The sequence below is a fragment of the Clinocottus analis genome, unplaced genomic scaffold (genome assembly GCF_023055335.1).
Source record: "Clinocottus analis isolate CAN_PGR_092001 unplaced genomic scaffold, fCliAna1.0.p SCAF_36, whole genome shotgun sequence".
Taxonomy (NCBI): domain Eukaryota; kingdom Metazoa; phylum Chordata; class Actinopteri; order Perciformes; family Cottidae; genus Clinocottus; species Clinocottus analis.
Genome location: NW_027176109.1, coordinates 312,501 through 337,500, shown reverse-complemented (window position 1 = coordinate 337,500; position 25,000 = coordinate 312,501). Strand labels below are relative to the sequence as shown.

The following is a 25,000-nucleotide window of genomic DNA, read 5'->3' as shown; positions in this document are numbered from 1 at the left end:
CCGCTCCATCGCTCTCCACTCCCTCATTCCCAACAAACCCAAACAGAAAGAAGCCTCTGCAGCGCCCGAGATCGACAGCGAGCCTCTAAATGTGCTCGATCCCAACGAGAACTTGCTCTCTGGGTAAAGCGTGAGCTGGAAAACAGGGCGAGGGATTCAATTTTTTTATGTAATTTCGCAATCCTGATCCATTAAAACATCCCGAGGTCAGAAGAAGTTGCAGCAATCCACCGTGACGGTCAACAGCACTCCGCTTAAACGATTCCCTGACGCGTGGCTTCCTCTCCGCAGCAGTTAATCCATCCTCATCTCTAGTGGAGCTCAACCGAAAAACATTAGAAGAGAAAACCGCTGAATATTTTACCCCGTATATATATTTATATATTTACACGTTTAATGTACGATCGCCAGCGAGGACGTAAAGCTCCGCTGTCTGGCACACAGACCAGCTTCCTCTGAGAGGAGAGCGGGGGAGGCTGAAGCTGCCGGCACACAAGTCACTCACTCAAGCAAAGACACACACACACACACACACACACACACACACACACACACACCGCTGTCACTGCCTCTTGAATGCACGGCCTCACAGGGAAGCGTTCAAGAGATGCAACATGTAGACGTGTTATTGTGTGTTTTTGAATGTTTATGCTTGAGCGTATGCCCTTAACTGAACAATGACTATTTAATTAATGTTGACACAAGCGGGGAAACCGCAGCAATAGGGAACACAAAACACACACGGGTGTGTGTGTGTGTGTGTGTGTGTGTGTGTGTGTGTGTGTGTTGGCTTTACAGTTGCTCATACTGAGCGTAGGAGGACAAGCCTTCTGTGGTGCTATTACCAGATATAACCACAACCGACTGTCCCACACGTACACACACACAAACACACGTACACACGTACACACACACACACACACACACACACACACACACACACACACACACACACACACACACGCTGCTTTAAAGGCCTGACAGATGGACTGTTTCTTCCTCCTAACACAATCAAACACTTTCACAGGAAGCAACTCGAGGAGAGTTGCCTGCAACGAGTCGGGTTGCAGCTCCCAGTGTGTGATGGCGCGACATGATGGACCCGATAGCGAGCGACAGATTAGCTCCATACTGACTGAAGTAGCTTAGTTGCTAGCAGCAGCTAGCGGGGAGCATGTGCAGGGAAAATGAAAAATTAAATTTTTAAAAAAGAGTCTATTTTTGTTGTGTCACTAAAGTGCTTCCTACTACGTTTTGAGGATGAAGAGGGATATTGTGTGTGTGTGTGTGTGTGTGTGTGTGTGTGTGTGTGTGTGTGTGTGTAGTCGAACCTTATCGCTGTCCAGTGTGTTCTGGGATGTCCGCGAGGCGATGGAGATGGTATCCGGTTGGCTGCTGGCGTCTCCCTGGCTGTCCAGCTCCTCTCCGTCCCTGCAGGCGGACGACATCATTACAGCCATTCAGTCTTTTTCTATTCTATTAATCCACAAATTTGCTCTAAAAAAACCCCCCAAAAATAAATAAAATGTTCGAAAAAAAAAAAAAAAAACGCTCTCAGAACTCAAATTTGCTAAAAAAAAAAAAAACACCCAAAAAAATTGATCTAAAAAAAAAAAACTAAAAAAAAACGCTCCAAAAAAAAAGATTACTCGGAATTTTTATTTTTTTCAAAAGCTAACCCTAACCCGAAAATTTGCTCCAAAAAAAAACGGTCAAAAAAAAAGGAAATTCGAAAATAAAAAAAAAGCTTTCAGAAGAATTTGCTTGAAAAAAAACCTGTAAAAAAAAAATGTGCTAAATTTAAAAAAATAATAATAATTCAGAACTCAAATTTGCTCTAAAAAAAACGCTGAAAAAAATAGCACTAAAAAAAAAAAAAAATCAAAAAAAGATTGCTCGAAATTTATTTTTTTTAAAACGCTGCCAGAACTCAAATTTTCTCTAAAGAAACGCTCTAAAAAATATTCCCAAAAAAAAAAAAAAAAAACGCTCTCAGAACTCAAATTTGCTCTAAAAAAATTGCTAAAAAAAACAAAACAAAAATCAAACAAACATATATCGCTCACCGTCTGCCTTTGTGCTTGGCCGTGGTGGCTTTGGGGATGTGGATGGGCTCCTTCAGAGCTCCACGCAGGTGCACAGTTCGCTCCTGGATGACCTCCCGGATGTGTTTGATCCAGTCCTGCTTGTTCTCAATGCTGGACGCCTGCGATACCAGACAGGGTCGCGTTAGCAAAGGTTAGCTTTGCAGGTTCTGGTACGTACAGGCGTCATGTCTGCAGGGCAGGCGGGTCTTTCACATCAGTGTGTTTTCATATGAAACGGCAACAGACACACAATAAAAGCTGCTGCCTGCTCACTCGGCCTTAATGAATGCACGAGTGCTTTGATCCCGCTATCTTCCTCTTGAGTCACACGTCACGGGTCAGACGCTTTGTGAAACGGCGACAACTGCATGTACTTCACTCCGGGTTCCACACAGAGAGGCGCTGATTGCTCATTTACGTCACCGATGCAACGCAACGCTCGTCTGCGTCTCCGCTTTTCACCTTCACCTAGCAACCAAGCAGCACCAAGGCTGCTGCTGCTGCTGCTGCTGCTGCTGCTGCTGCTGCTGCTGCTGCTGCTGCTGCACCGCGTTACACAACACACAAACACAGTCACACATCATAACACACACACACACACACTGGCATCCGCAAGTTGTTGCATTTCTCTCCGTCGGTCTCCAAAAGCAACACGTCGACGTCTGCATAAAACATTGCTTATGAATCACCGAGCGAGAACTACCAAGTTGCTTGTGAGTTTGGATCATGACCCATCGGCTGCTATGCTAACGCTGCTGTGTGAAGAGTGCATGAAGCAACACTCCACCCCCCTGCAGGGAAGAGGGAACTTTCTGGGCTATAGTGAGGGTGGAGGACGGACACGGACTGACTCTTCTTCTTCATGCATGAACAACTCGGCCTCTTCTGCAGAAGAGCAATTGAAACTGAACTAAAGCTCCTTAGGAAGCAAAAATAGTTTTATTGAATAGCTTTTAGGATGATTTTTTAAATGTGTTGTTGTCTCTAAGTACTGTTGATGAGGATATGAATGCAGTGACCAAAACATCTCCACCAAAATCCCCATCTTGAAAATACCTTGAGGACGATCTTGTTGTCGGACGTCGGGGTTCTGCCCATCCACAGAGCGAACTTACAAGCGTCTCCCTCCACATGCTCCGTCACGCCCAGCTCGGACGTCTGAGGGGATGAATAAGATGTCAGCAAATTTACGTGATACTTACGGAAGCCCATTTTCGCCACACACCCCCCAAAAAAAATTAGGACCAGAAAAAAAAAAAAATATTAGGATAAAAAAAATAAAAAATAGGACAAATAAATAAATTGAAAAAAAAAGTAAATAAAAAAAAAAATTGTTGACGAAAATAAAAAAAAAACATCAAAGCAATTTTTTTCAAGTCAACAAAAAAAAGGCAAAAAAAAAAAAAAAGTCGATACATTTTTTCAGTTTTTATTGTCCCAATTCTTTTTTTTTTTTGGTCTTAATATTTTTTTTTTTTTTTGGGTCCGAATTTTTTTTTTTGTGTGTGGCGGAAATAAGTTTCCATGTGATACATGATGTGTTGGGTGAAGATTTAATTTATACATTTACACATTTGACTCAAACCTCATCTGTCCTACGGAAGCGTCTGATAACACACGCTGTCATCACTCCACACTGGTGTGTATTATGATCATGTGACGGTAGGTTTCACAGCACCGCAAAAGTCTGGTTACAAGCCGCTACTACCTTCACTGGGTGTCTCCGCTAGCTTCACGCTGTAGCCAGCCTAGCTTGCTACAGCGAGGAGCTAGCAGCAGCACTAGCTTGCTACAGCGAGGAGCTAGCAGCAGCACTAGCTTGCTACAGCGGGGAGCTAGCAGCAGCACTAGCTTAGTACAGCGGGGAGCTAGCAGCAGCACTAGCTTAGTACAGCGAGGAGCTAGCAGCAGTACTAGCTTAGTACAGCGGGGAGCTAGCAGCACCGCTAGCTTGCTACAGCGAGAGACACCCGTCGAAGCTAGTAGCGGCTCGTAACCAGACCTTTCCAGCACGTCTCAACTGATTCCTCCACTATCGTAGCGAGTAGAGACAGTAGAGTGGGATCAGGCGGTACTCTACTCACAAAGAGCTTGCTCTTGAACAGGTACTTGCTGCGCCCGTTGGAGTCTTTGACTTCTTTGCTGAAGACCAGGGACATCTCAAACAGGAACAGGTGTCGGTCGCGACCCTTCCGGATCAGAGTCTTGGGATCCCACACCTGGAAGGACTCCTGCAGGATCAACTCGCCCTGGGAGTCGATGTTCCCATCGAACCCTGAGGGAGCGAGGAAGAGGCAGCCGAGTGAAGCTACTTCGCTGCTGCAAAGCGGAGACGTGTGCTGAGAGAGAGTGTGTGTACCTACCATCCAGCATAGAGAGGTGCATGGCATCATTGGCTCTCTTGGGGACACTGAGCATGACTTCCAGCCCGTCCTTTATCTCACCTTTACCCTCCTCACAGCACGTCAGCAACTCCTACGAACAGAGACATGCGCATCATGACATTTATACCAATATCCATGATATCTGTGATGGATTAAGCTGTTGATTTGTTGGCTGTACCTTGAGAAGAAGCTGGTATTTAGTGATTCTCTGGACTGGTTTGATGAGGTAAGAGGAGATGGAGTTGGCCAGGCGATGTCTTTGCTGGATTTCCTGCAAATCGAACAAAGGAAACAGACACACGTCTTACTTAACTCCATCTGTAAGAGCAGTACTCATTGTACACCAAGCAACACTGGTAGTCACTCACATCAAAGTAGGGTCCAGCATGTTCCAGGATGAGCTGAGTGGAGTCGGGCTTGTTCTTACAGTAGTTCACATACATCTGGAACTTATCAGCCTACAGGCAGGAGAAAAAACACCAGTTCTTCACTCACGACGTCCCAAAAAGTGACGTACTCCACCGTGCAAGTGTACTGTACATGTTTTGTTGTATAGATCTAGTCATATAGGAAACAAATTAACACTTTAATGGTTCGAATTCAGCAATTGTTTTGCGTGGTAAAGGTAGAATAAGCTGCTCGATAACGAGGAACACAAAGACAAACTGAAACATGAAACGTGGAGATCTTCTCACCCAAGTCACAAAACAATGGCCGACATCCTCCGGGAGCTGCTCGTACTTCTCCAACTCCTTCAGGAAGATGCTGGACAGAGAAAGAAAGACTTGAAGGAGGAAAACCATTCTGTATATTTTGAGAAAAACTTTGTAATCTTTAAACCAAGTTAACCACAGCTTTACTGACTTGTGATGAAACTCGTAGAGGTCCTGCATGTTCCCAAAGATGATGTGTTCCTTGTTGACAATACCAGGAGGGATCTCCTCCACACCACTGGTCATCTCCCACAGGTACGTCTGCACACACACACACACACACACATTGAGAATTAATGAAATACCTCACACCTGCACTGGTTTGATGTGACAGCATCTGATCGTCACATTTTATATTCAAATGAATCACTTTTGTATTTTGTGGAAAACAATGTTTGTGGCTGTAAACAAGTTACAAACACAAACATGTTGCAGCATATTGCAAAGTGTGAAGTTAAAACCCGATTTAAAACATGCAACAGACACACACATGATCCTGAACATAAAGTTTAATGCATAATTTAAGAAAGATAAGATCAAGCAGTTAGAATTAATAAGATATGAGCCAAAAAATAAATGATAAAAATCCAATAATAGTTACAGTTGACTAAAAAACTGTTAACACAACTACAGTTAATTAAAAATGTAGTAAGATGTATTAATTAAAAAGATTAAAAAAAGTAGAATTAATTGGAAAATTTAACCACTTTCAAATGATGTGCTGATGCAATATCAGCTTTAACACAACAACAACACACACTTACATCCGTACACTCCCGCAGGTCTCTGACGTAGGTTTTCTCTGTTTGAATCAGCTCCGCCATGATGAACCTGCAAGGACACACAGGTGATGAACAGCTTCAGCTGCTGCTCTGCAGGTCACCGAACAGACATGAAAACAACTCGCGGGGAGAAGTTTCAACTTTAAATCACTTTACTGCTTCTACATCCTCTGAAACGGCTGCTTGTCGCTGCATGTGGATGCATCGCGACTCCCTTGTAGCTTCTTAACATACATTACTGTCACGTCGTGTCTGTCCTTTATAAAGTTTCCCCTATGAACCATATAAACCCACAAATATATTTAAAATACTCGCGTTTTGGTGACAAATGCTCCTGAAAGGCACTTTGCTGCTCCTCCTCCTGTCATGTGCAGCATGAATATCCTCCTCTGTTTGTTTTTTACACTTCATTAAAGGCAAAGATTTACGCCTGTGCTACGATGTGCTCATGGCTGCCGCTCTAACATGTAAATTGGACGTGTTTTCATATGTTTGCGAGGAATTACTGAATTATTCATGCGGGCGTTGTTCCAGGCCGAGCGTAGGAAACCCATCGGGTGAAGTCTGTGCACTCGCACTCACTCTTTCCTCCTCGCCGACTTCCTCTTCTCCTCGTTGAGCTCGTGGGCGGCGTCCCTCAACTTGACCTCTGACCCCGGGGCGCTGGCTGGGATGATGTCCAGTTGGAGCTCTTTGCTCTGAAGAAGGGAAAACACACAACAAGCGCGTTGGTGGTGATTCACCGCTCAACACAACGATGTGCGACGTATCTGCTTTCTCTTAGCGCCAGTTCATTAAAAAAAAAAAAAAAAGACGGGGGACACGAGTGATGGTGACATTTAACGGCCTCCAACATCTATCTGCATCTGACCACCTGGTCCCACTCTTTAAAATACAATGAAACTACAATAAAAGTAAAGCCAGGGGGTAGTATGACAATTTTAAGTCCCAGCATGCCCCATTCAGACAATCTTTTGGCATAAAATACGTCATATTTTTCCATTTTTTAACCAAACGACACAGTTTTCTGACTGAAACTACTTCCTAACAGGACAAGACTTTGTTTTATTGTGATTTTTGTTGCAGATTCTGATTCTTTAGGTCATAATCTTTCCATAAAGGTGTCTTATTGACGCTCCAGGAGGCTTTTTTGAGGAATCTGGCTCATATCATGCTGGATGTTCATAGTTACCATCAAAATATCTTACACACATACAATGGAATCAATTTGGGGTTCCTGCGATGACTCAAACAGGGAAAAAGAGGTCAAATGGAGCCAAAATTGGTTTTCAAAGGGTTAAATCTCACACTAGCAAAGCTGCAGGACCAGATTATATCCTCTATCACTAAAACCTGTGCCGGACATGAACTCTATCAACGGATTCATCGCTTATCCAGCATCAACACCAAAGGTTTCAGCATGAAGAGCAGTAGGCGTTCGAGCCGTTTCATCAACGTGTGTGTACTCACGGCCTTGTTGGAGTCGGATGAAATGCCGAGGGCCGATTCCAGGCAGGTTCGGTATTTGTCCATGCGGAGAGAGAAGTCCCTGTAGCGCTTGTCCACCGAGGACACCCATTTCTTTATCTCCAGGGCGTGGGCGTGGCCCTTGTCACAAAACCCATCGGCCAGCTGGATCAACAGCTTCACCCGCTCTTTGGTTTGCTGTCAATAGAGAGACATTTAGGGGAGGGGAGGGGGGGAGAGAGGTGGAGGAAAGGTAGATGTAAGAGAGAGAGAGCGAGAGAGAGAGAGAGCGAGAGAGAGAGAGAGAGAGAGAGAGAGAGAGAGAGGAATCAGTGTGTTGCTTCATGCACACAATAGCGTGATCGCTAACACAATAACAGTGACAATACACTGCTCTGGGAATGAGGCCTCATGGGAGAGAGCAGGGCTGTGAACACAAACACACAACACAGCAAAGAGCCCCCACACACACACACACATACACAAGTTTCTATCCCTCACACCTTTCTATTAACACACACACACACACACCTTTGCTGTAATCTGGAAGTCCTCGTGCTCTTTCAGCAGCTCCTGTGTGTGGTGGATGCTGGAGCCGGTCGATGTGTGTGTGGACAGGTAAAACTCTCCGGTGTCGTGGATCCACTCCAGAGCCTGAGGACGACGACCAATCAGGAGAGAGCACATTCACACGGCAGGGACTTCTATCCTGCAGCTGAAGACGCTTAAAACTCAAAGTCAAGCGGTCGTTTTTATGCTTAATCTCGCTTTTATCTGGATTATTAGGGCTTGATGTGTACAGTTTACCTTCAAGATGTCACCAGCATCACATTCATGCTCATACAGGATTAGAAAATGTGACATTTACACTTCTAGAAGACCTCTGTCTAAGCTAACTCTTCATTTTATTGCAATTGTTTGTTTCATCTGTTATGCTTTAGTTGTAGAATTAATTGTCTAAAGTTGCTTTTTGTAATTATTTTGTTTTTCATTTGTCAAAAAAGGATTTTTTCCTGTTTTTTTTTTGTGGAGCCAAAAACACAAATTACAATCGTTCTAGATTTGATGCAACTTTTTGGTTGTAGATTCTCATTTTACTCACTCTATTCATCCCTTATTATTATAAATACAACTTATATGAGATGCAGTTATTAGGACGACCCTCTTCAAGAAGCCCATCTAGAAAAGCGCTATATTATTATTATTATATTATTATTATTTTTCCCTGCGCTTCATAAGCAGCACAGCTGGTCAAAGTCAAACTGTGAGACCAGAAAGTTTCATTTGGGCCACGGGGATAAAACCCAGAATAAACCATGTCCTAGAAAACATCCTATAAAATCAGATGACGTCATGGATGAGTCGCCGCTGCGCTAAACCTGAACGCCACAAGGTGGAGCAACGCGTCTGTGTTTTAAACGGAGGAAGAGCAGAGCGGAGAGCATCACCGCCACCGAGTCCGACCTGCAGAATAAAGAGTTTCCAGCTTTTTAAACGTTTAAACGTCAGCTCAAACACACAAACTCTGTCCGTCTTGCAGTTTCTTGGGACCTGTCATCCTGGCTCACAGCTGAAATAAGTGTTTGTCAACGCTCTGTTTCTATTTACAGGCCGTGTACTTTTGAAAGCTGTCTTTAGGAGCGTCGCTGTTGCGAATGTCTGCCAGCGTTCAACCCGTCGAGTGCAACTGAAACGTATCATTACTGAGAAAAACAGACGAATCCAGATGGAAGCTGCAGCTGAATCCAGTCGACAAACAGACGCCGATCATCTGACAGGGAGGATGACACAATCTAGCAATCTGCTCAGCCTCCTCTCCATATTGTACTCGCAAATGCACACACACACGCCATCAGAAGGACACACACACACACCTGTTTGGCGCTGCGTTCAAACACCACGTATTGCTGGCACTGGTCCAGCCGGCGCTTCCTCATGGTCCAGAAGTGGAGCACTCGGTTCTCTCTCTGCAGCAGCTCGTTCAAGATATCTGACGACGCGTCACAGCGGGAAAATATTGAACACCTTGAGTTTATAATCCCTGTGAAGCAGTTTTAGAACCTTTGGATTATTGACCTACTTACTCTTGACCTGAGTCTCTGGCGCTTTGACGTGGGACAGCATGCCGGGCATGTTGACGCTGTTCCTGTGCAGGTACTTCAAGAAGACGTCGGCGTTGCGCCGGGCCAGCGTGCAGGCCTGAGAGCGACAACGCAGGGTCAGTTCCACCTCTTCCACTCATAAAACAAGGAGAATGAATTCTCCCCCCCGTCACCTTGAGGAAGGCCTCTTTCTGCTCCAGGTGTTTGCTGATCATGGGCGTCACGTGGTCCGACTCGCTGTTCGGGCCCAGTTTGTCCGCCCCGCCGCACCAGTCCTCCTCTCGCTTGTACTCCTGCTCCAGGCTCTCCAGCACACTGCAGACCTGAAACACAGACGACAGCGTCCATGCAAACCGTCAACCGGCAACCGGCAACCGGCCTTCTCCTGCTGCAGACTTCAACGCAACCGGAGAAACCTGCAGGTCCTGAACGCTCCACGTCTGTCGAGTGCAGCTCAAGCTTCACACACACCTGCTCAGAGGTCTTGTAGAAGGCCACGGACGCGTTCACCAGCTTGAGTCGGTCCTCCATCTTCAGCATCAGCTGCTGCCAGTGGTCGGCCACCTGGGAGTCAAAACCAGACAAACCAACACAGCTCACTTTTCCTGGTTGTGGTTTCCTTTGTGTTTTTCAGGAGATGCACGCGAGCGTGAGCGAGCCGTACCTTCTCAGCACAGTCTCTGATCATATCCATGTCGTAGTGGTTGGCCTGCAGCAGCGCCTCGGCCTTCTGCTGCACCTGCAGCGCACTCTGATGGGTTTTCTTCATGCGGGGAGAAGGACGGGATGAAAATAATAAAGAATGAAATTCAGAAAGTTACACGGATTTCTTTATGATCTATGCGATCGCTTTGAAAGCGCGGCCGCACCTAAGAGAGGATCTGATTGTAGGAAAGGAAAAGGGAAAGTGGTTAAGGAAGCACGAAGCGGCTTCCTGCCACCTTTGGTGACGTCTGCGGCTCCTGCAGAGTCGAGGACGACGTTCACGCATCACTTTGTTCCTCTCTCACCACACGGACACTTTGCAGGCTTCAGTGTTAACATTCAAGTCTCAAATTAACGTAGCTTTCTTCCTAGCATGCATCTGTGTGTGTGTGTGTGTGTCTGTGTGTGTGTGTGTGTGTGTGTGAGCTCTGTAGAAGTAGGTCAGGTACAGGCCTGCATTAAATGAGCCAGGCATGAAGAGGGGTTCAAAGGAAATGCACCCTGCATAATCAGTAGTAAAGAGAGAGAAGCGAGAGGTCGAGATATTCGTCGTTTATAATTCCATTTTGTGTGTGAGAGAGGAGAGGAGGTGGAGCTGAAAAAGGCAAAATGTTGAAGGATTAAAGGAGATGAAGAAGCGGTAAAAGATGAGGTGAAGACGGGTGCAGGCCCCAAGAAGAGAGAGCAAGCAGAGGGTCATTTTAAACACATTGCATTTGGTGTTTTTACCTCTATGGCATGTTGGAATTGTTCGTGTTCCTTCTGCAGCTGCTCGGCTTCGTGTAAGGAGCTGGCCGTGATGAGGCCGGCGTTCAGCATGGACTCCCCGTTACGGATCCAACCCAGGACCTGAGATACGAAACACACACAAACACAGACGTGTGTGTCATGCATGCAGCGGTGCTCAAACTGTTTGTCTCCACTTTGGAGGAAGCAAAATGTTCAGCCCAGATCGCTCCATCTGACAAAAACTAATAACGTGCACTCACTTTGTTAAAACGATGCAAATAAATTTTATATGTGCAAAAAATAACTCATATTTGTCTAAAAGATGAACAAGGACGCCGGTTGGATTCCTGTTTTCTCCGCGTAGTTTTATGTTGAAGTGTCCTTGAGCAAGGCACTGAAGCCCCAGAGCTTCACAGCAGCACAAAGCTGCTTCATTACTAAAGATGGTGACATGCAGAGAATAATCCCCCCACTGTGGGATTAAGAAACGTATGGAAGTCCATTCCCGCACACACACAAAAATTAGGACCAAAAAAAAAAAAATAGGAAAAATAAATAAATAAATAAATTAGGACAAAAAGAAAAAAAAAATAGGACCAAAAAAAAAAAAAAAAAATTTAGGACAAAAAAAAAAAAGGTTTTTGCTGTTGACTTGAAAAAAGGCAACGAAAAAAACAAAAAACACTTTCATTCCAGGAGAGAAATGAGAACTTGACAACTCACTACAATTGTCAAAATTACTGTTGCAGCCTAAATTTTTTTTTTCTGGTCCTAATTTCTTTTTGTGTGGCGGGAATCGGCTTCCACAGAGGACTCTTAAAACCCCTTCTTTTGTTTTGGAAGAATCTGCCTTTCCCCCCCGCGCCCCACCTGTAATACCTCCGCGCCCCACTAGAGGGTCGCGCCCCACAGTTTGAGAACCACTGCATTATTCACATTTCATGAGCGTATTAGTCAGAAGTGAATCAATTGTGCTTTGCAATCACTTCACAAAGTGAATCTCCTCAATCTCCTCTGTCCTCTATGCTTTTTAAGAATCTTCTCCTTTCCCCCGTCGGCTCTACAACATCCTCTTCCTCCATGTGCGTAAACTTTTATCCGTCTCCTCACACACACGTGTGTGTGTGTGTGAGTGTGTGTGTGTTTCATTGCTTCTTGAACCTGGTAACCTCCTCGTTCTCTTGCATCCTCACTCCTCCACTTCCTGTTTCCCTCCACCGACGGTACAGAAGACATATTTTACTTCGACCTTTCTCTCCGATCTCCTCGACGCACACAGAATCCTGTTTGCTCATAGTTCTTGTTGGCCAAAGGGCATTGAAACACAGTATGTCAAAGTCTCTCCCTCTCCCTCTCTCTCTCTCTCCCTCTCTCTCTCTCTCTCCCTCTCTCTCTCTCTCTGACTCAGCACCACACCTGCTGTGTGGGTGACGTTGAACTGCTCGGCTATAAAAGTGATGATGGAACACAACTCGGGCTCTTGAACAGAGCCGACGTCTTCACTGCGTGTGCAATGAGGTATGCTCGCTGGAGTGGTGTGTGTGTGTGTGTGTGTGTGTGTGTGTGTACACCTCATGTGACGCAACGCACGGACCAACAGCTGCAACTTTAGACACGTGGAGTGCGTGCATGCTTCATACCAGGTTGTCGACATGTAGTTGATCAAAGTGATGCCACTTCACAGTCCTGCAGTGCTTTCACGCTTCATCTATAATCTCTATTCTTAACCTGACCGGGATTGAAAAGCTCTGCCGTGTATAAATAACTCAGCAGCAGTGTAATGCAGTAATGTGTTGGCCACAAAGACCAGATTATGGTCGTGTCCAACTTCAGTCTGACACTGCAGTAACTCACAGGATTTAGTGGAGGAGGTTCAGCTGTGTGTTTTACACCATAATCTAAGATGTACATTAGCTTATGATGGTGCTCAAAGTGTATATATATATATATATATATATATATATATATATATATATATATATATATATATAAATAACCAGCATGGTATGACATCACTCTGTCATCTTGCTGTCAGATCTTTCAGTCAACACAATGGCAGTGGATCTTCTGACATGTTTTCTGGGTATCATGTTTTGTTATTTTTGGTCTCAATTTCATCGCCCCCCCCCCCCCCCCACACACACACACGCTTTGTTCAATCGTTCATTCATTCGAGTTCAAGTTGAAAACATGAGGCCTCTTGTCGCTCGGCTGTGATAAACAGGCGTAGGTGTGGGAATAATAAAACATCAGAAGGCTGCATTGAAAAACTCCCTAATTGTCCTCGCTTTGATTATGTTCAGCTACTGAATACATTTTGGGAACAACAACAACAACAAAATAAAAGAAAACTTGTCGTCCCATTTGTCATCTTTAGCCCTGAAAATTCAATTAATTTCCCTCATTCTTCAGAAACTTGGCCGAGCGTCCAACCGGACTGTATCGCTCAGACTCAGACCCCCAAAGCCAGAATCATGACACACACACACACACATTCCTGTATGACGACCAAAGTGAGGACCGAGTAAATTCACTATGGGACTGAGGACCACCATTTCTGTTATACTTAAAAACAAATTAATGTTGCATTTGAGCACAAAGAGGCTGCCTGACTCCAGTTCCCACACATTCAGTTCAATACATTTTGAGAGCAGCAAAAAAAGAGAAGAAAACTTGTTGCCCCATTTGTCATCTTTAGCCCTGAAAATATAATTAATTTCCCTCTTTCTTTAAAAACTTGGCCGAGCATCCAACCGAACTGTATCGCTCCAACTATTCCCCCATAGCCAGACTTATGATACACACACACACACACACGCACACACACACACACACACACACATGCCTGTATGACGTCAAAGTGAGGACCAATTAATTCACTATGGGACTGAGGACAACCATTTTTGCTATACTTAAAAAAAAAAAAATGTCGCATTTGAGCACAAAGAGGCTGCCTGACTCCAGTTCCCACCTCAAATTATTAAAAAATAAAACAAATTGTATCAATTTACTATCAAAGTGAGGACTGTTTCATACATTCAGCTAGAAAACAAAAGAAAACTAGTCGCCCAATTTGTCATCTTTAGCCCTGAAAATTCAATTAATTTCCCTCATTCTTTAAAAACTTGGCTGAGCGTCCAACCGAAGCCAGACTCATGATACACGCACACACACGCACACGCACACGCACACGCACACACACACACACACACGCCTGTATAATGTCAAAGTGAGGACCAAGTAAATTCACTATGGGACTGAGGACAACCATTTTTGTTATACTTAAAAACAAATTAATGTCGCATTTGAGCACGAAGAGGCTGCCTGACTCCAGTTCCCACCTCAAATTATTAAATAAAACAAATTGTATCAATTTACTATCAAAGTGAGGACTGTTTCATATATTCAGCTAGAAAAAAAGAAAACAAAAGAAAACTAGTCGCCCAATTTGTCATCTTTAGCCCTGAAAATTCAATTAATTTCCCTCATTCTTTAAAAACTTGGCCGAGCGTCCAACCGAAGCCAGACTCATGATACACACACACACACACACACACATATAAATACAGCGAATGAGAGAGAGGGAGGAGGAAAGAAGTGGGCGGGTAAGCGCTTGTTGACTCAGGATGAGTCACCTCCTCGCGGTCGTGTACCGACAGAACGCAGCGCAGCCTCTTAGCACTTCAACACACTCCGCGGTGTCGTCACAGCTGCGCTGCAGCGGCGCGTTGTCAGAGCGGCTTCTTCAACGGGTCGGTTTGACCTCGGCGCCGCACAGAGCCGAGGATGTGTTGTGCTTTTTAAATATCGGCACATGTGAGCAACCGTCCGCGAGCACCTGCACACTGCGCTGTATGGACACGTCCAGTAGCTCAACGCTAGCGCAACAGTTTTGTGTATCAATAAAATGTGCACTTGGAAAACTTGTGAGTTCACTCCTGCAGTGATTCCTCTGTAAGTAGAAGCTTCTAAACTGAGGAACCAATGTTGTCTCCACACCTCCTTTTCCATGTATGAGTCATCGTATGAACCCCAAAATTAATTCCAATACTTGTGTTTATTGTATGTATTTGTTCAGCAAAGTTTTTGGGGGAAAAAATACTTTAAAAAAGATATTTTGATTGTAACTATGAACATCTAGCATGATATGAGCCAGATTTCAGATTTTTCCAGTTTTCCATGACTTTTAAACAAATTTCCATGACTTTGAAAACAAATTTCCGTGATTTTTAAACAAATTTCCATGAATTTTTCATGACAAACATTGATATGTTCCACAAAATGCCTCCTGTAGCGGTCAATAAGACACCTTTTTGGAAAGATTAGGACCTAAAGAATCAGAATCTGCTACAAAAATCCCAATAAAACAAAGTATTGGCCTGTTAGGAAGGAGTTTCAGTCAAAAAAACAGGGAAAAATTACATATTTTATGCCAAAAGATTGTCTGAATGGGGCACGCTGGGACTTAAAAGGGGTGTGGGAGGATTTTCGTGCACAGTTGGTGTCGTTGTTTATCCTTGTTAAACCCTTCTTGTCTTTTTCTCTCTCTCTCTCTCTCTCCCTCCCTCCTTCTCTCCCTCTCTCACCTGTTTGACTTCCGCCTGCAGGTGCCTCAGTTGGACGCACTGCTCCAGATGCCTCCTGTGCTGCTCCGCCGCCAAGTCCAACTCCTGCTGCTTCTCGTGGAGGAACTCCAGCAGGTCCTGGACCCGCGTGGCCATGTCCACGTCCCTGTCGCACAGCAGCTCCACACCTGCACACGGACGACAACCATGTGTCACATCGCGTACCGTCACTGACAAGAGGATGAAGGGGTGATGAATCGAGGGAGAGAGGGATACAATATGTATTTCATTCATGCACTTTTTTTTTTTTTACATAGACGGCATAAACAGCTTACATTTTATTAACATGAAGCCCCGGAGACTGTGGAATGCTGATGTAGTGAAAGCTGACGAAACAACGCCAACTCAGCACTAATCTTTTCTGACAAATTCAGCATCCTCATCCTCATCTGAACTCTCATTTCCATCCGGCATTGTGGGCCAGGGGTGATGCTAGCTGCAGAGCTAGCGCTAGAAAATACTGTCGGTAGCTTTACTACCACAAACACATCCGTGTGCAGGGTTCATACACATGTCAACCAATGGGTTTCAATGACTTTAAACCAAATTTCCCTGACTTTTAAGCAACATTTTATGATTTTTTACCAAATTTCCATGACTTTTAACCAAATTTCCATGACTTTCAAACTAATTTTCATGACTTTAAACCAAATTTCCATGACTTTAAACTAAATGTCCATGAGCAAACATTGGCTGAAATCTGTGTGTAAACAGTAAAAAGTGATAAAATGTAGTATTTAAACTAACAATGAGGATTCAAAGCATACAGTAAACCCCAAATGACACAAATGAATGAGAGACAATAGTTTGATTAAAAGACTAATATTCAAAGATAACTGTTTGTCGCTCACCGGACGCCTGCACCTCGGTGACGTACTGCAGCAGCTCTTGTCCCTGGTGGATGACGTCGAAGGTGAGGTTGTTCATGGTGAGCGCCTTGTCGGCGTGGTGCTGCAGCCGCTGCTCCGCCAGCGGCAGGTCCTCGGTGTCGAACTCACTCGTCTGCTGGGACAGTTCCTCGTTCCATGACTCCAGGTCTGAGATGATCTGAGAGGAGGAGAAGGGGGGGGGGGGGGGGATGGAGAGATTGAAAGAGGGAGAAGGGTTAAGTCAAATGTAAAAAAAAGTAGAATGGCATTCTAATTATCTTTTTTTTGCACTTTCTTTATTGTTTCATTTCATACATTATTGCGCTTTACTGTTTTGTTGTATATATTGAGTATTTTGCATATCTTATATTTTTTATTTTATTTTTTTCTGATATTTTTTATTTCATTTGTTTCTGATTTTTATTTAATTTTTTTCTGATATATTTTATTTTATTTTTAAAATATTTTTTCATTAAAAAAAAAAGAAAAGCCCACTGGGATGAATAACGTTTCATAAATTATTACGCTTTACTGTTTTGTTGTATATATTGAGTATTTTGCATCTCTTATATTTTTTATTTTATTCTGATATTTTTTATTTCATTTGTTTCTGATTTTTATTTCATTTTTTTCTGATATATTTTATTTTTAAATATTTTTTTATTTAAAAAAAAAAGCCCACTGGGATGAATAACGTTTCATAAATTATTACGCTTTACTGTTTTGTTGGATATATTGAGTGTTTTGCATTTTTGATATTTTTAATTTAATTTTTTCTGATATTTTTTATTTAAAAAAAATCCCCACTGGGATAAATAAAGTACCTACCTACCAACTTCTAGTTTAAAATACTTCAGCATGCCTTTTTGGCTTCATTTGACAGTCAAAAAGGATCAAATGAAGTGATCAATATTGTATAAAATGATGTGAGACAGAAGTCAGGGACCGCTATCGAACCACCAAGACAACAAGACGATTCAGAAAGAGCATGAAGCACAACAACAAAAACATTCCATAACACACTCCTATGATTAAGATCATTCCTGCGTCTCCAGTCAGACAGTTTAATGACCAAAAACACAACATTTCACTCTGAGGATGACGACTGCTGGAGCAGCTGGACTGAATGTCAGCGCCCGCCTCCCGCCGCCCACGCAGACTGAATCACGATGCCGGGGGCACCTTGATCCTGGCACCGTCCACCTGTCTGTCAGGGCGCCCTGGTCCACACTTTCACAATCCACCTGGAGACAACTTCCACTTTTGTGTAGTTTATCACAGCCTTTGTTCTGTTTTTTCTGATTGACGTAATAATCTCTGTCGCCGTGCGGTTTGGGAACGCCTCTCCTGGAAGGAATTTACTGCCTGACATCTGGAGGAAGTGTTTAAGGTTCAACTAAAGCAACACGAGAACAAAAGGAGGAGCCACATTCGGGAGATTTGAGCTCATTTGGGAGTGAGAGAAGCGTTTCTAGTCAAAGGTCAGACTGTCGAGCTACCGCTGCTATCGCTCCTGTTAGTCGTAACTTTTTCTTTATTATACAAATTATTTCTGTCATATGCATTGAATGTGTTGTTCCTTCTGGTCGCATGACATCATCCATTGTTCTTCCTTTGTTGCTCTTCCGAAGGTTTCTCCTTGTTAAAGGTGGTTTTGGGGGACAGAAGATGATGTGTGTGTGTGTGTGTGTGTGTGTGTGTGTGTGTGTGTGTGTGTGTGTGCAGAGGTTTTTTTTTATCTTGGACTCTACAAAAGACATTTTATTGAATATAAACTGAACCTATAATGTGAGCTTTTCGTACAGATACCGGTCATTAATCATTAATATTTCATTATTTTCATGGCCTAAATGATGGACATTTACATTCCTCTGAACATCACATGATTCACGAGAGACAGAACTGATCAGATTTCAACATTTTCAGCTCCTTTGAGGACATGTTGTGAACCTGGAGTCCGTCCTAAACGTGTCGGTAGCCTGACAACTGGACGTCTGTGAGAGTTGCATGTAAGTAATGTGAGCAGCTCATAACGGCGGTAAAATTTGATCTGTGCGCATAAATGAAAAGGAGATGCTTTCTGCAGCAGCTTCCTCATCAGTTCACCCGCCGCTCTCTGGTGCTGAAGGCGTCCACAACGATGAAGCGAGTGCACGTTTGAATGTGGGACACAGGAGGAAAATGTAGAGGTTTGCGAGTCTGTAACTTTGATGAAGATCAAATAGAAACGAGATGGTCAGAAGACTCTGGACATGAAACAGAATATCTTTATGAGAGCTCGATGCTCTCAGGCCGAGCTGTTTTAAATGATGAATCTCTGAGGTTCCACCGGACTGGAGCTGCATCCTGCTGACACTGAGGTCTGAATCATACGCAGCAACATGTGTGTGTGTGTGTGTGTGTGTGTGTGTGCAGAGAGGACGTGCACAATGTAAGTATGCAAAGGTCCGTGCTGCATGTTAGCAATAGATCGCTACGGTTAGCGCAGAGGAAGCTAAAGTGTGTGCAACAACAGTGAGCTTTCAAAGTCAATGAAACCTTGAATGTCCAAAGGAACAAGACATATTTTTCTATATGAATTCATGTATTTAAGTCAAAGTCAGTTTTTGTTTGCCAATTCTTCAATTTGTGCAGAAGATTTTAAATTATGTTTCTCTTCAGTCCGACATAAAGTGAATGTAATGACGTGCAAATTAAAGTTACGCATCCACAAAAAAGAAGGTACTTTAAAAAATATTAATTCATTTAAGAGAATGTTGCTTTGAAAGCTCATTTTAGCCACAAAAAAAAAGTCATAATTATGAGATAAATTGAAATTATGACTTTTAATCTCAAGATTATGACTTTATTATCTCATAATTATGACTTTATTATCTCATAATTCTAACTTTTATCTCATGATTATAACTTTTTATCTAAATTTTTGTCAGAAATGGGCTTCCATACGTTTCTCTGTTCATGTAGAAAACAGTGCTTCACTTTATAAAACCTGCTGAAACTTCTTCTGCGTTGAAGCAAAACTTTCTTGAGAAGCTCACAGAGTAATATTTTCCTGCACTTTATTCCAGCAGAAACCAATAAAACCGTCTCTAACGTCTGATATCTGCAGAATATAAAACTCACCGCGCGGCCGCTCGCACTCGGCTTCCTTCGCCTGCTGCAGTTCAGTAAAACGCCGTCGCTGTGCAGAAACACCATCGCCCTCACCACCCGAGGAAAGTAAAGAACGGAGACGAGTCTCTCCAGACCGTGCTGGTTGTGTTCCCCCTGTGTGTGTGTGTGTGTGTGTGAGTGTGTGTGTGTGTGTGTGCACTGACACAGAGCTCATAGACGAGTGTGTGTCTCACCTTAAACCACCAAGCCAAGAGGGAGTGGCGCCGTGTGTGTGTGTTGCCAAATGTTTCCTCCACCCATCTTCATGCTCGAGCACTTTGTCATATTAATCCTCTGTGTGTGTGTGTGTGTGTGTGTGTGTGTGTGTGTGTGTGTGTGTGTGTGTGTGGGCGTTCTTCAGTGTTCAACATGGGAGATTAGCAGATGCAGCAGCGTTTCCCTGACTTGACACGCAGACTCATCTGCTCTTTTGGACTTCACGATGCAGACAGAAATACTTCAAACCCCCTGAAAAAACTTCCAGAACCTCCGTCAGGATATAAACGCTGTGTGTTGTCACACCCAACAAATGAGACAACTAATCACAGGTACACACACAAACTGAGCTTTTCTTAGTAAAGGCTTACTTTTTTTTTTATTCTTTTGGGATTTTGACTTTGTGCCTTTGTGCCTGTAGACAAGCTTCACTTCAAAGGTTTTACAACCTTTTTGCTTTTGAATCTCAATGTGCGATCACACAAGACACAAGACACACATCTGAGTGCCAAAGTATTGGACAAGTCCATTTTTTTGTAAAGTTCAGGGATCATAAAAGAGATTTTAAAAAGTATCTTGAAGGGAACGTGAATATGTGCAACAGATTTCACGGTAATTCATCCAATAGTTGCTCACTCAAAACCACAAATGTGAGTAAGATCTCCACAAATCAGCTTTTCACTTACACTTCGTCGTGAAAAAAAGTACAAAAAAATGTTTTTTTAAAAAAGCGAAATGGGAAAAATGTGTTCAAGCCTTTTCTTCCAAACTGTAATTAATCCCTCAACATGATATGCAGGAGAATTTTGACGAGAAATGTGAACAGAAAACACAAGTTCACACACTTACTGTCCACAAATCAGCTTTTTACTTACACTTCGTCATAAAAAAAAGTTTAAAAAATGTAAAAAGCGAAATGTGAAAAATGTGTCAAAGCTTTTCTTCCAAAGTGTAATTCATCCCACGACATGTTACGGTTCGACAAATCTGATTGGACCGCCGCGCTAAACGTCACGAGCAACATAATAAACACGCCTTCAAGGAGCAGCTGAGCGTTCACATCGACACGTTGAGGAATCAGAGGATACAATGCAGCCGATGAGGGATGAGGAAGCGTCAGTGGATGAGATGCGTCAAGTGGAACTAAATAGTTTTGTTTTGTTTCATTTTAATTGGAGCACATGTGAGAGTCTCGCTGCAGGAATCCTCCAGGAACGAGCTCTCTCTACGCTCCACCAGCTCAGTCTCAGACAGTTTTTTGGGTTTCCAGAGTCGCTTGTAACTAATCTTTTCATGCATTTAAGAGGAAAACTACGAGGCCGATAGAAGAGAACAAGGAAGCTGTCGTGTGTTACGTTTATATCCGTCCTTCCCATTTCCACTGTCGTGATTCACCATGAACACCTTTATGCTCTGCTATACTCCCAGTTCTACTTTCCCTCCTCCACCTTCCTCCTGAATGTGAGTTCATAACTTCTACTACACCTCTGATGTTTTTCATGCTCATTAGTGAAGCTCTTTTCCATCAGATCGCCTCTCAACCCTCAAACATGCCGCTCTACTTCATCTCTCCACTCTCACTTTTTCCTCCTGAACTTTGCAGGATGCAGCAAAAAAAAAAAAACTCAATCCCTCATGCATCCAAACTTCCACCTCCCGCCCTGACTCACGTCGATGGCGTCCCTCTCGAAGATGCGCAGCTGCAGGAAGAGCTCCAGTTTGATCTTCCTCTCCTGGAACAGCTCCTCCATCTGGCCCTGGGCCTCGTCCAGCTGCTGCAGCACGCTCTCGATGTGCGCCATGGAGCTGTTGTGAGGAGTCTTGTTGCTCGAGATGGCCGAGTCTCTGCAGAGAGAGAGGAGGAAATGCACGAGGAGTTAACAAAACGGTGCATGTGCGGTCAGAGTTTGGGGCTCTAAGTCTTTGCCGACACATCGCGACGGGACTCAAAGAAAACTGAATTTACGAACGCTTCCTTTGCCCAATTTTCATCGTCTGTTTGGGGAAAAGCTCAAACACTTCCTCCTCCATCACCTCAACACTACATGATCGTCTAACGATCACATGCAAAATGTCAAATTAAGCCACGGGGGCTTCGCATTCCTTCATCTTTGATATGAAGTAAAGTTGTTTTCAATGCCGTGGCAGCGTTGTCGCTCTAAACGTTCCTGCACAGTGTTGATGTAGCGCCTGCGTGTGGTTTATATTCACGCAGGTGCGTTCATAAAGCTCACCTGAGCTGCTGTATGAGGTCCTCCCCCTCCTTGATGACGTTGACGGTGGCCTGCAGGGTGGTCTGCTGCTGCTGGCCGAAGCGCTTGATGAGGTCCTGCACCGCTTCCACCGACTCGGCGTACACGTCGTCCAGCAGCTCCTTCTGGAGCTCCTCCAACCACGTCCACAGCTGAGCGGAGAGCGACAGGAGGAGAGATGGGGGGGGGTGTTAAGTAACACAGCAATCACATGCTGAAGGGAGGCAGAGGCCGATACACACAGATGGAGGAATCGATAGCGGACTGTGAGGAACGTTGGCGACGGGGAGCAGCGGCTCTGCAGCGCCGAGCTGCTGCTGCTGCTGCTGCTGCTGCTGTGAACGGTCACCTTCGGAGCAGATTAGCCATCTGGTGGCTGAAACGGGCTCAGCGGAGCAAAGCCCTGGCAGGAGAGAGACCCGGGCACCAACGCTGCCGACTCACAAACAAGCCTACGCCTCGGGATTTTAACCAGCATCCACTTTGAGGAACACACGCTGCTTCATACATGACACGTGAGGAGACACAGACGCACACGGCTGCTCTCTGGAGGTTCATGTGAGATTAAAGGAGGTGTGCATTGTCGGTGTTTGGAGGGAGATGCAGCATGAGCCGTCATCTGCAGCATGGTGCACACACACACACACACACACACACACACACACACACACACACACACACACACACACGTATATTCATTATTAGAAATGAATAAGAGGTTGTGAATCCGCTCTCTTGCATCGTGGTTCATGCTCCGTCTCTGCTGTGAACTGTGGAATCACAACACACACAGGATGACACGCAGGTACAAGCACACACACATACAAGTAAGGCTCTCTCACACACACACACACACACACACGCACACACAGTGACTTGCACCGGCGTGAGCTGACAGATGGGAGGAGGGAGATCTGTCCATATGGACGCTGAAGACGAGCTCCATTAACAACACGGCTCTGATGTCTTCGTGAGTTTGTGTTAACAAATGCAGAGCGAGAGACACACAAGCGTGGAGGAGTTCATCGTGACAGTCAAAGATGTGCAACGTCTGACTTTCAACGCTGTGGAAGGACTGAAAAAGGGGGCGGGGCAGTGACGAGCACCCCGGTAATGAAGAATGAGATCAATAAGAAGAAGAAGAAGAAGAAGATTTAACAGTGAGGGAGGCAGATTGCGCAACAGAAGAAAGAGAACCGCACACACACACACACACACACACACACACACACACACACACACACACACTCTCATTATGCAAAATTAGTCATGTTTGGTGCAGATGTGTGAAGCACCGAAAGGTTCCTAATGTGTGATATTAGACATTACTTGTTCGTGTGTGTGTGTGTGTGTGTGTGTGTGTGTGTGTGTGTGTGTGTTCTGACAAAATTCTAATGATACATGCAAAACAAGTAAACACTGGACATGACTGTGACTCACTTGACGCTCGTGTAAAAGTATCTAACAGACAATAGAGACCGATTGTTAGAATTATTATCGCTATTATCCTGATGCACATATTTAAAAATGTCTTTTTTATTATGAAAACGTCATTAAAAGCACGGTTTGAAACCCTCTGCAGGCTTTTTAGTCTTGTCTTTATCTCCCAGTAATAACCTGCAGCTCATTGTTAGACCTGATGTCCAGAAGTCTGACTCATGAGGAGCGAGATGTGATCAATAAAATTTAAAAAAAACAACCTCTACCTCCTCAGATATGGCCTCATGAATTATTCGTAGCGTAAACTTTATCTCTGAGAGAGCAAACACACACACACACACCTCTTTGACGTGTGTGTGGAAGGCGACCGACATGTCCAGCAGGACTTTGCGCTGCTCGACGCGCCGCACAAAGTCCTGGATGCGGTCCTCCAGCTGGTGGGCGGCCTGGTAGATCTCCTCCGGGTCGCACTCGCCGGTCTGGGCCAGCTGCTCCGCCGCCTCCAGCAGCTTGTCGGCGTTGGTGTAGGTGTTCTGCAACGGGCAACGCAGCAACTTATGATGTAATGGTTCATGAAGCAGCGCTGTCCTCTGAACATTTAAACAGTTTTACACACTGGAATGAAACTTTTAGACATAAACAGGTTCATACACATGTTGACCAGCACATTTACATGAGTTTAAACACAATGTACATGACTTTTAACCAAGTTTTCATAACTTTAAACCAAATTTACATGACTTTTAACTTAATTTTCATGACTTTTAACTACATTTTCATGACTTTTAACCAAATTTCCATGACTTTTAACTACATTTTTATCACTTTAAACCAAGTTTTCATAACTTTAAACCAAATTTACATGACTTTTAACCTAATTTTCATGACTTTTAACTACATTTTTATCACTTTAAACCAAGTTTTCATAACTTTAACCAAATTTTCATGACTTTAAATCAAATGTCCATGACTATAAACCAGATTTTTTATAATTTTTAACCAAATTTTCATGAAGAAAAACGAAATTTTCATGACTTTTAACCACATTTTCATGAGCAAACATTGTGTGAAATGTGTGTGTAAACAGTAAAAAGTGATAAAATGTAGTATTTAAACTAACAATGAGGATTCAAAGCATACAGTAAACCTTAAATGACACAAATGAATGAGAGACAATAGTTTGATTAAAAGAATAAACATTTATATAGATGCCTGTATGGATGCTGCTCATATTTTGAGCCTCTTCTTTTAAAAGCAGATTCATTATTTATAACTAAATGAACGTCATGATCACATGAATATAACACATTTACACACTTTTAGGGTTTTATTCGTTTCAAGGGCTTTTCCAGGCCTGTAAATAACCGTTGTTAATGTTCTCTGCGTGTGATGTCAGAGAGGGAAACTCACCTGTGCGACCTCCTCAAAGTCTTCGTGTCTCTTCTGCAGAGCTCTGGCTCTGTGCAGAGACTTCCC

General features: G+C 43.8%; 1 protein-coding gene across 4 annotated transcripts in view; it reads right to left on the bottom strand.

The window, feature by feature from the left end:
- triob (trio Rho guanine nucleotide exchange factor b) overlaps positions 1-25,000 on the bottom strand; it is an 87,243-nt gene that overhangs the window by 18,903 nt on the left and 43,340 nt on the right. For all 4 annotated transcript variants that reach the window (XM_068596372.1, XM_068596374.1, XM_068596373.1 and 1 more), the window contains 25 exons: positions 24,935-25,000; positions 23,866-24,057; positions 22,067-22,236; positions 21,503-21,677; positions 16,446-16,641; positions 15,556-15,722; positions 10,970-11,089; positions 10,200-10,298; positions 10,007-10,099; positions 9,709-9,858; positions 9,518-9,632; positions 9,308-9,423; positions 7,965-8,087; positions 7,437-7,631; positions 6,549-6,664; positions 5,949-6,015; positions 5,336-5,445; positions 5,167-5,236; positions 4,840-4,929; positions 4,650-4,742; positions 4,451-4,562; positions 4,172-4,362; positions 3,144-3,245; positions 2,067-2,206; positions 1,332-1,431 (listed from right to left, as the gene is read on the bottom strand). The exon at positions 24,935-25,000 is cut by the window's right edge and continues 57 nt beyond it. In XM_068596372.1, coding sequence (XP_068452473.1) covers positions 1,332-1,431; positions 2,067-2,206; positions 3,144-3,245; positions 4,172-4,362; positions 4,451-4,562; positions 4,650-4,742; positions 4,840-4,929; positions 5,167-5,236; positions 5,336-5,445; positions 5,949-6,015; positions 6,549-6,664; positions 7,437-7,631; positions 7,965-8,087; positions 9,308-9,423; positions 9,518-9,632; positions 9,709-9,858; positions 10,007-10,099; positions 10,200-10,298; positions 10,970-11,089; positions 15,556-15,722; positions 16,446-16,641; positions 21,503-21,677; positions 22,067-22,236; positions 23,866-24,057; positions 24,935-25,000 — 3,168 coding nt within the window. The remainder of the gene's footprint in view (positions 1-1,331; positions 1,432-2,066; positions 2,207-3,143; positions 3,246-4,171; positions 4,363-4,450; positions 4,563-4,649; positions 4,743-4,839; positions 4,930-5,166; positions 5,237-5,335; positions 5,446-5,948; positions 6,016-6,548; positions 6,665-7,436; positions 7,632-7,964; positions 8,088-9,307; positions 9,424-9,517; positions 9,633-9,708; positions 9,859-10,006; positions 10,100-10,199; positions 10,299-10,969; positions 11,090-15,555; positions 15,723-16,445; positions 16,642-21,502; positions 21,678-22,066; positions 22,237-23,865; positions 24,058-24,934) is intronic.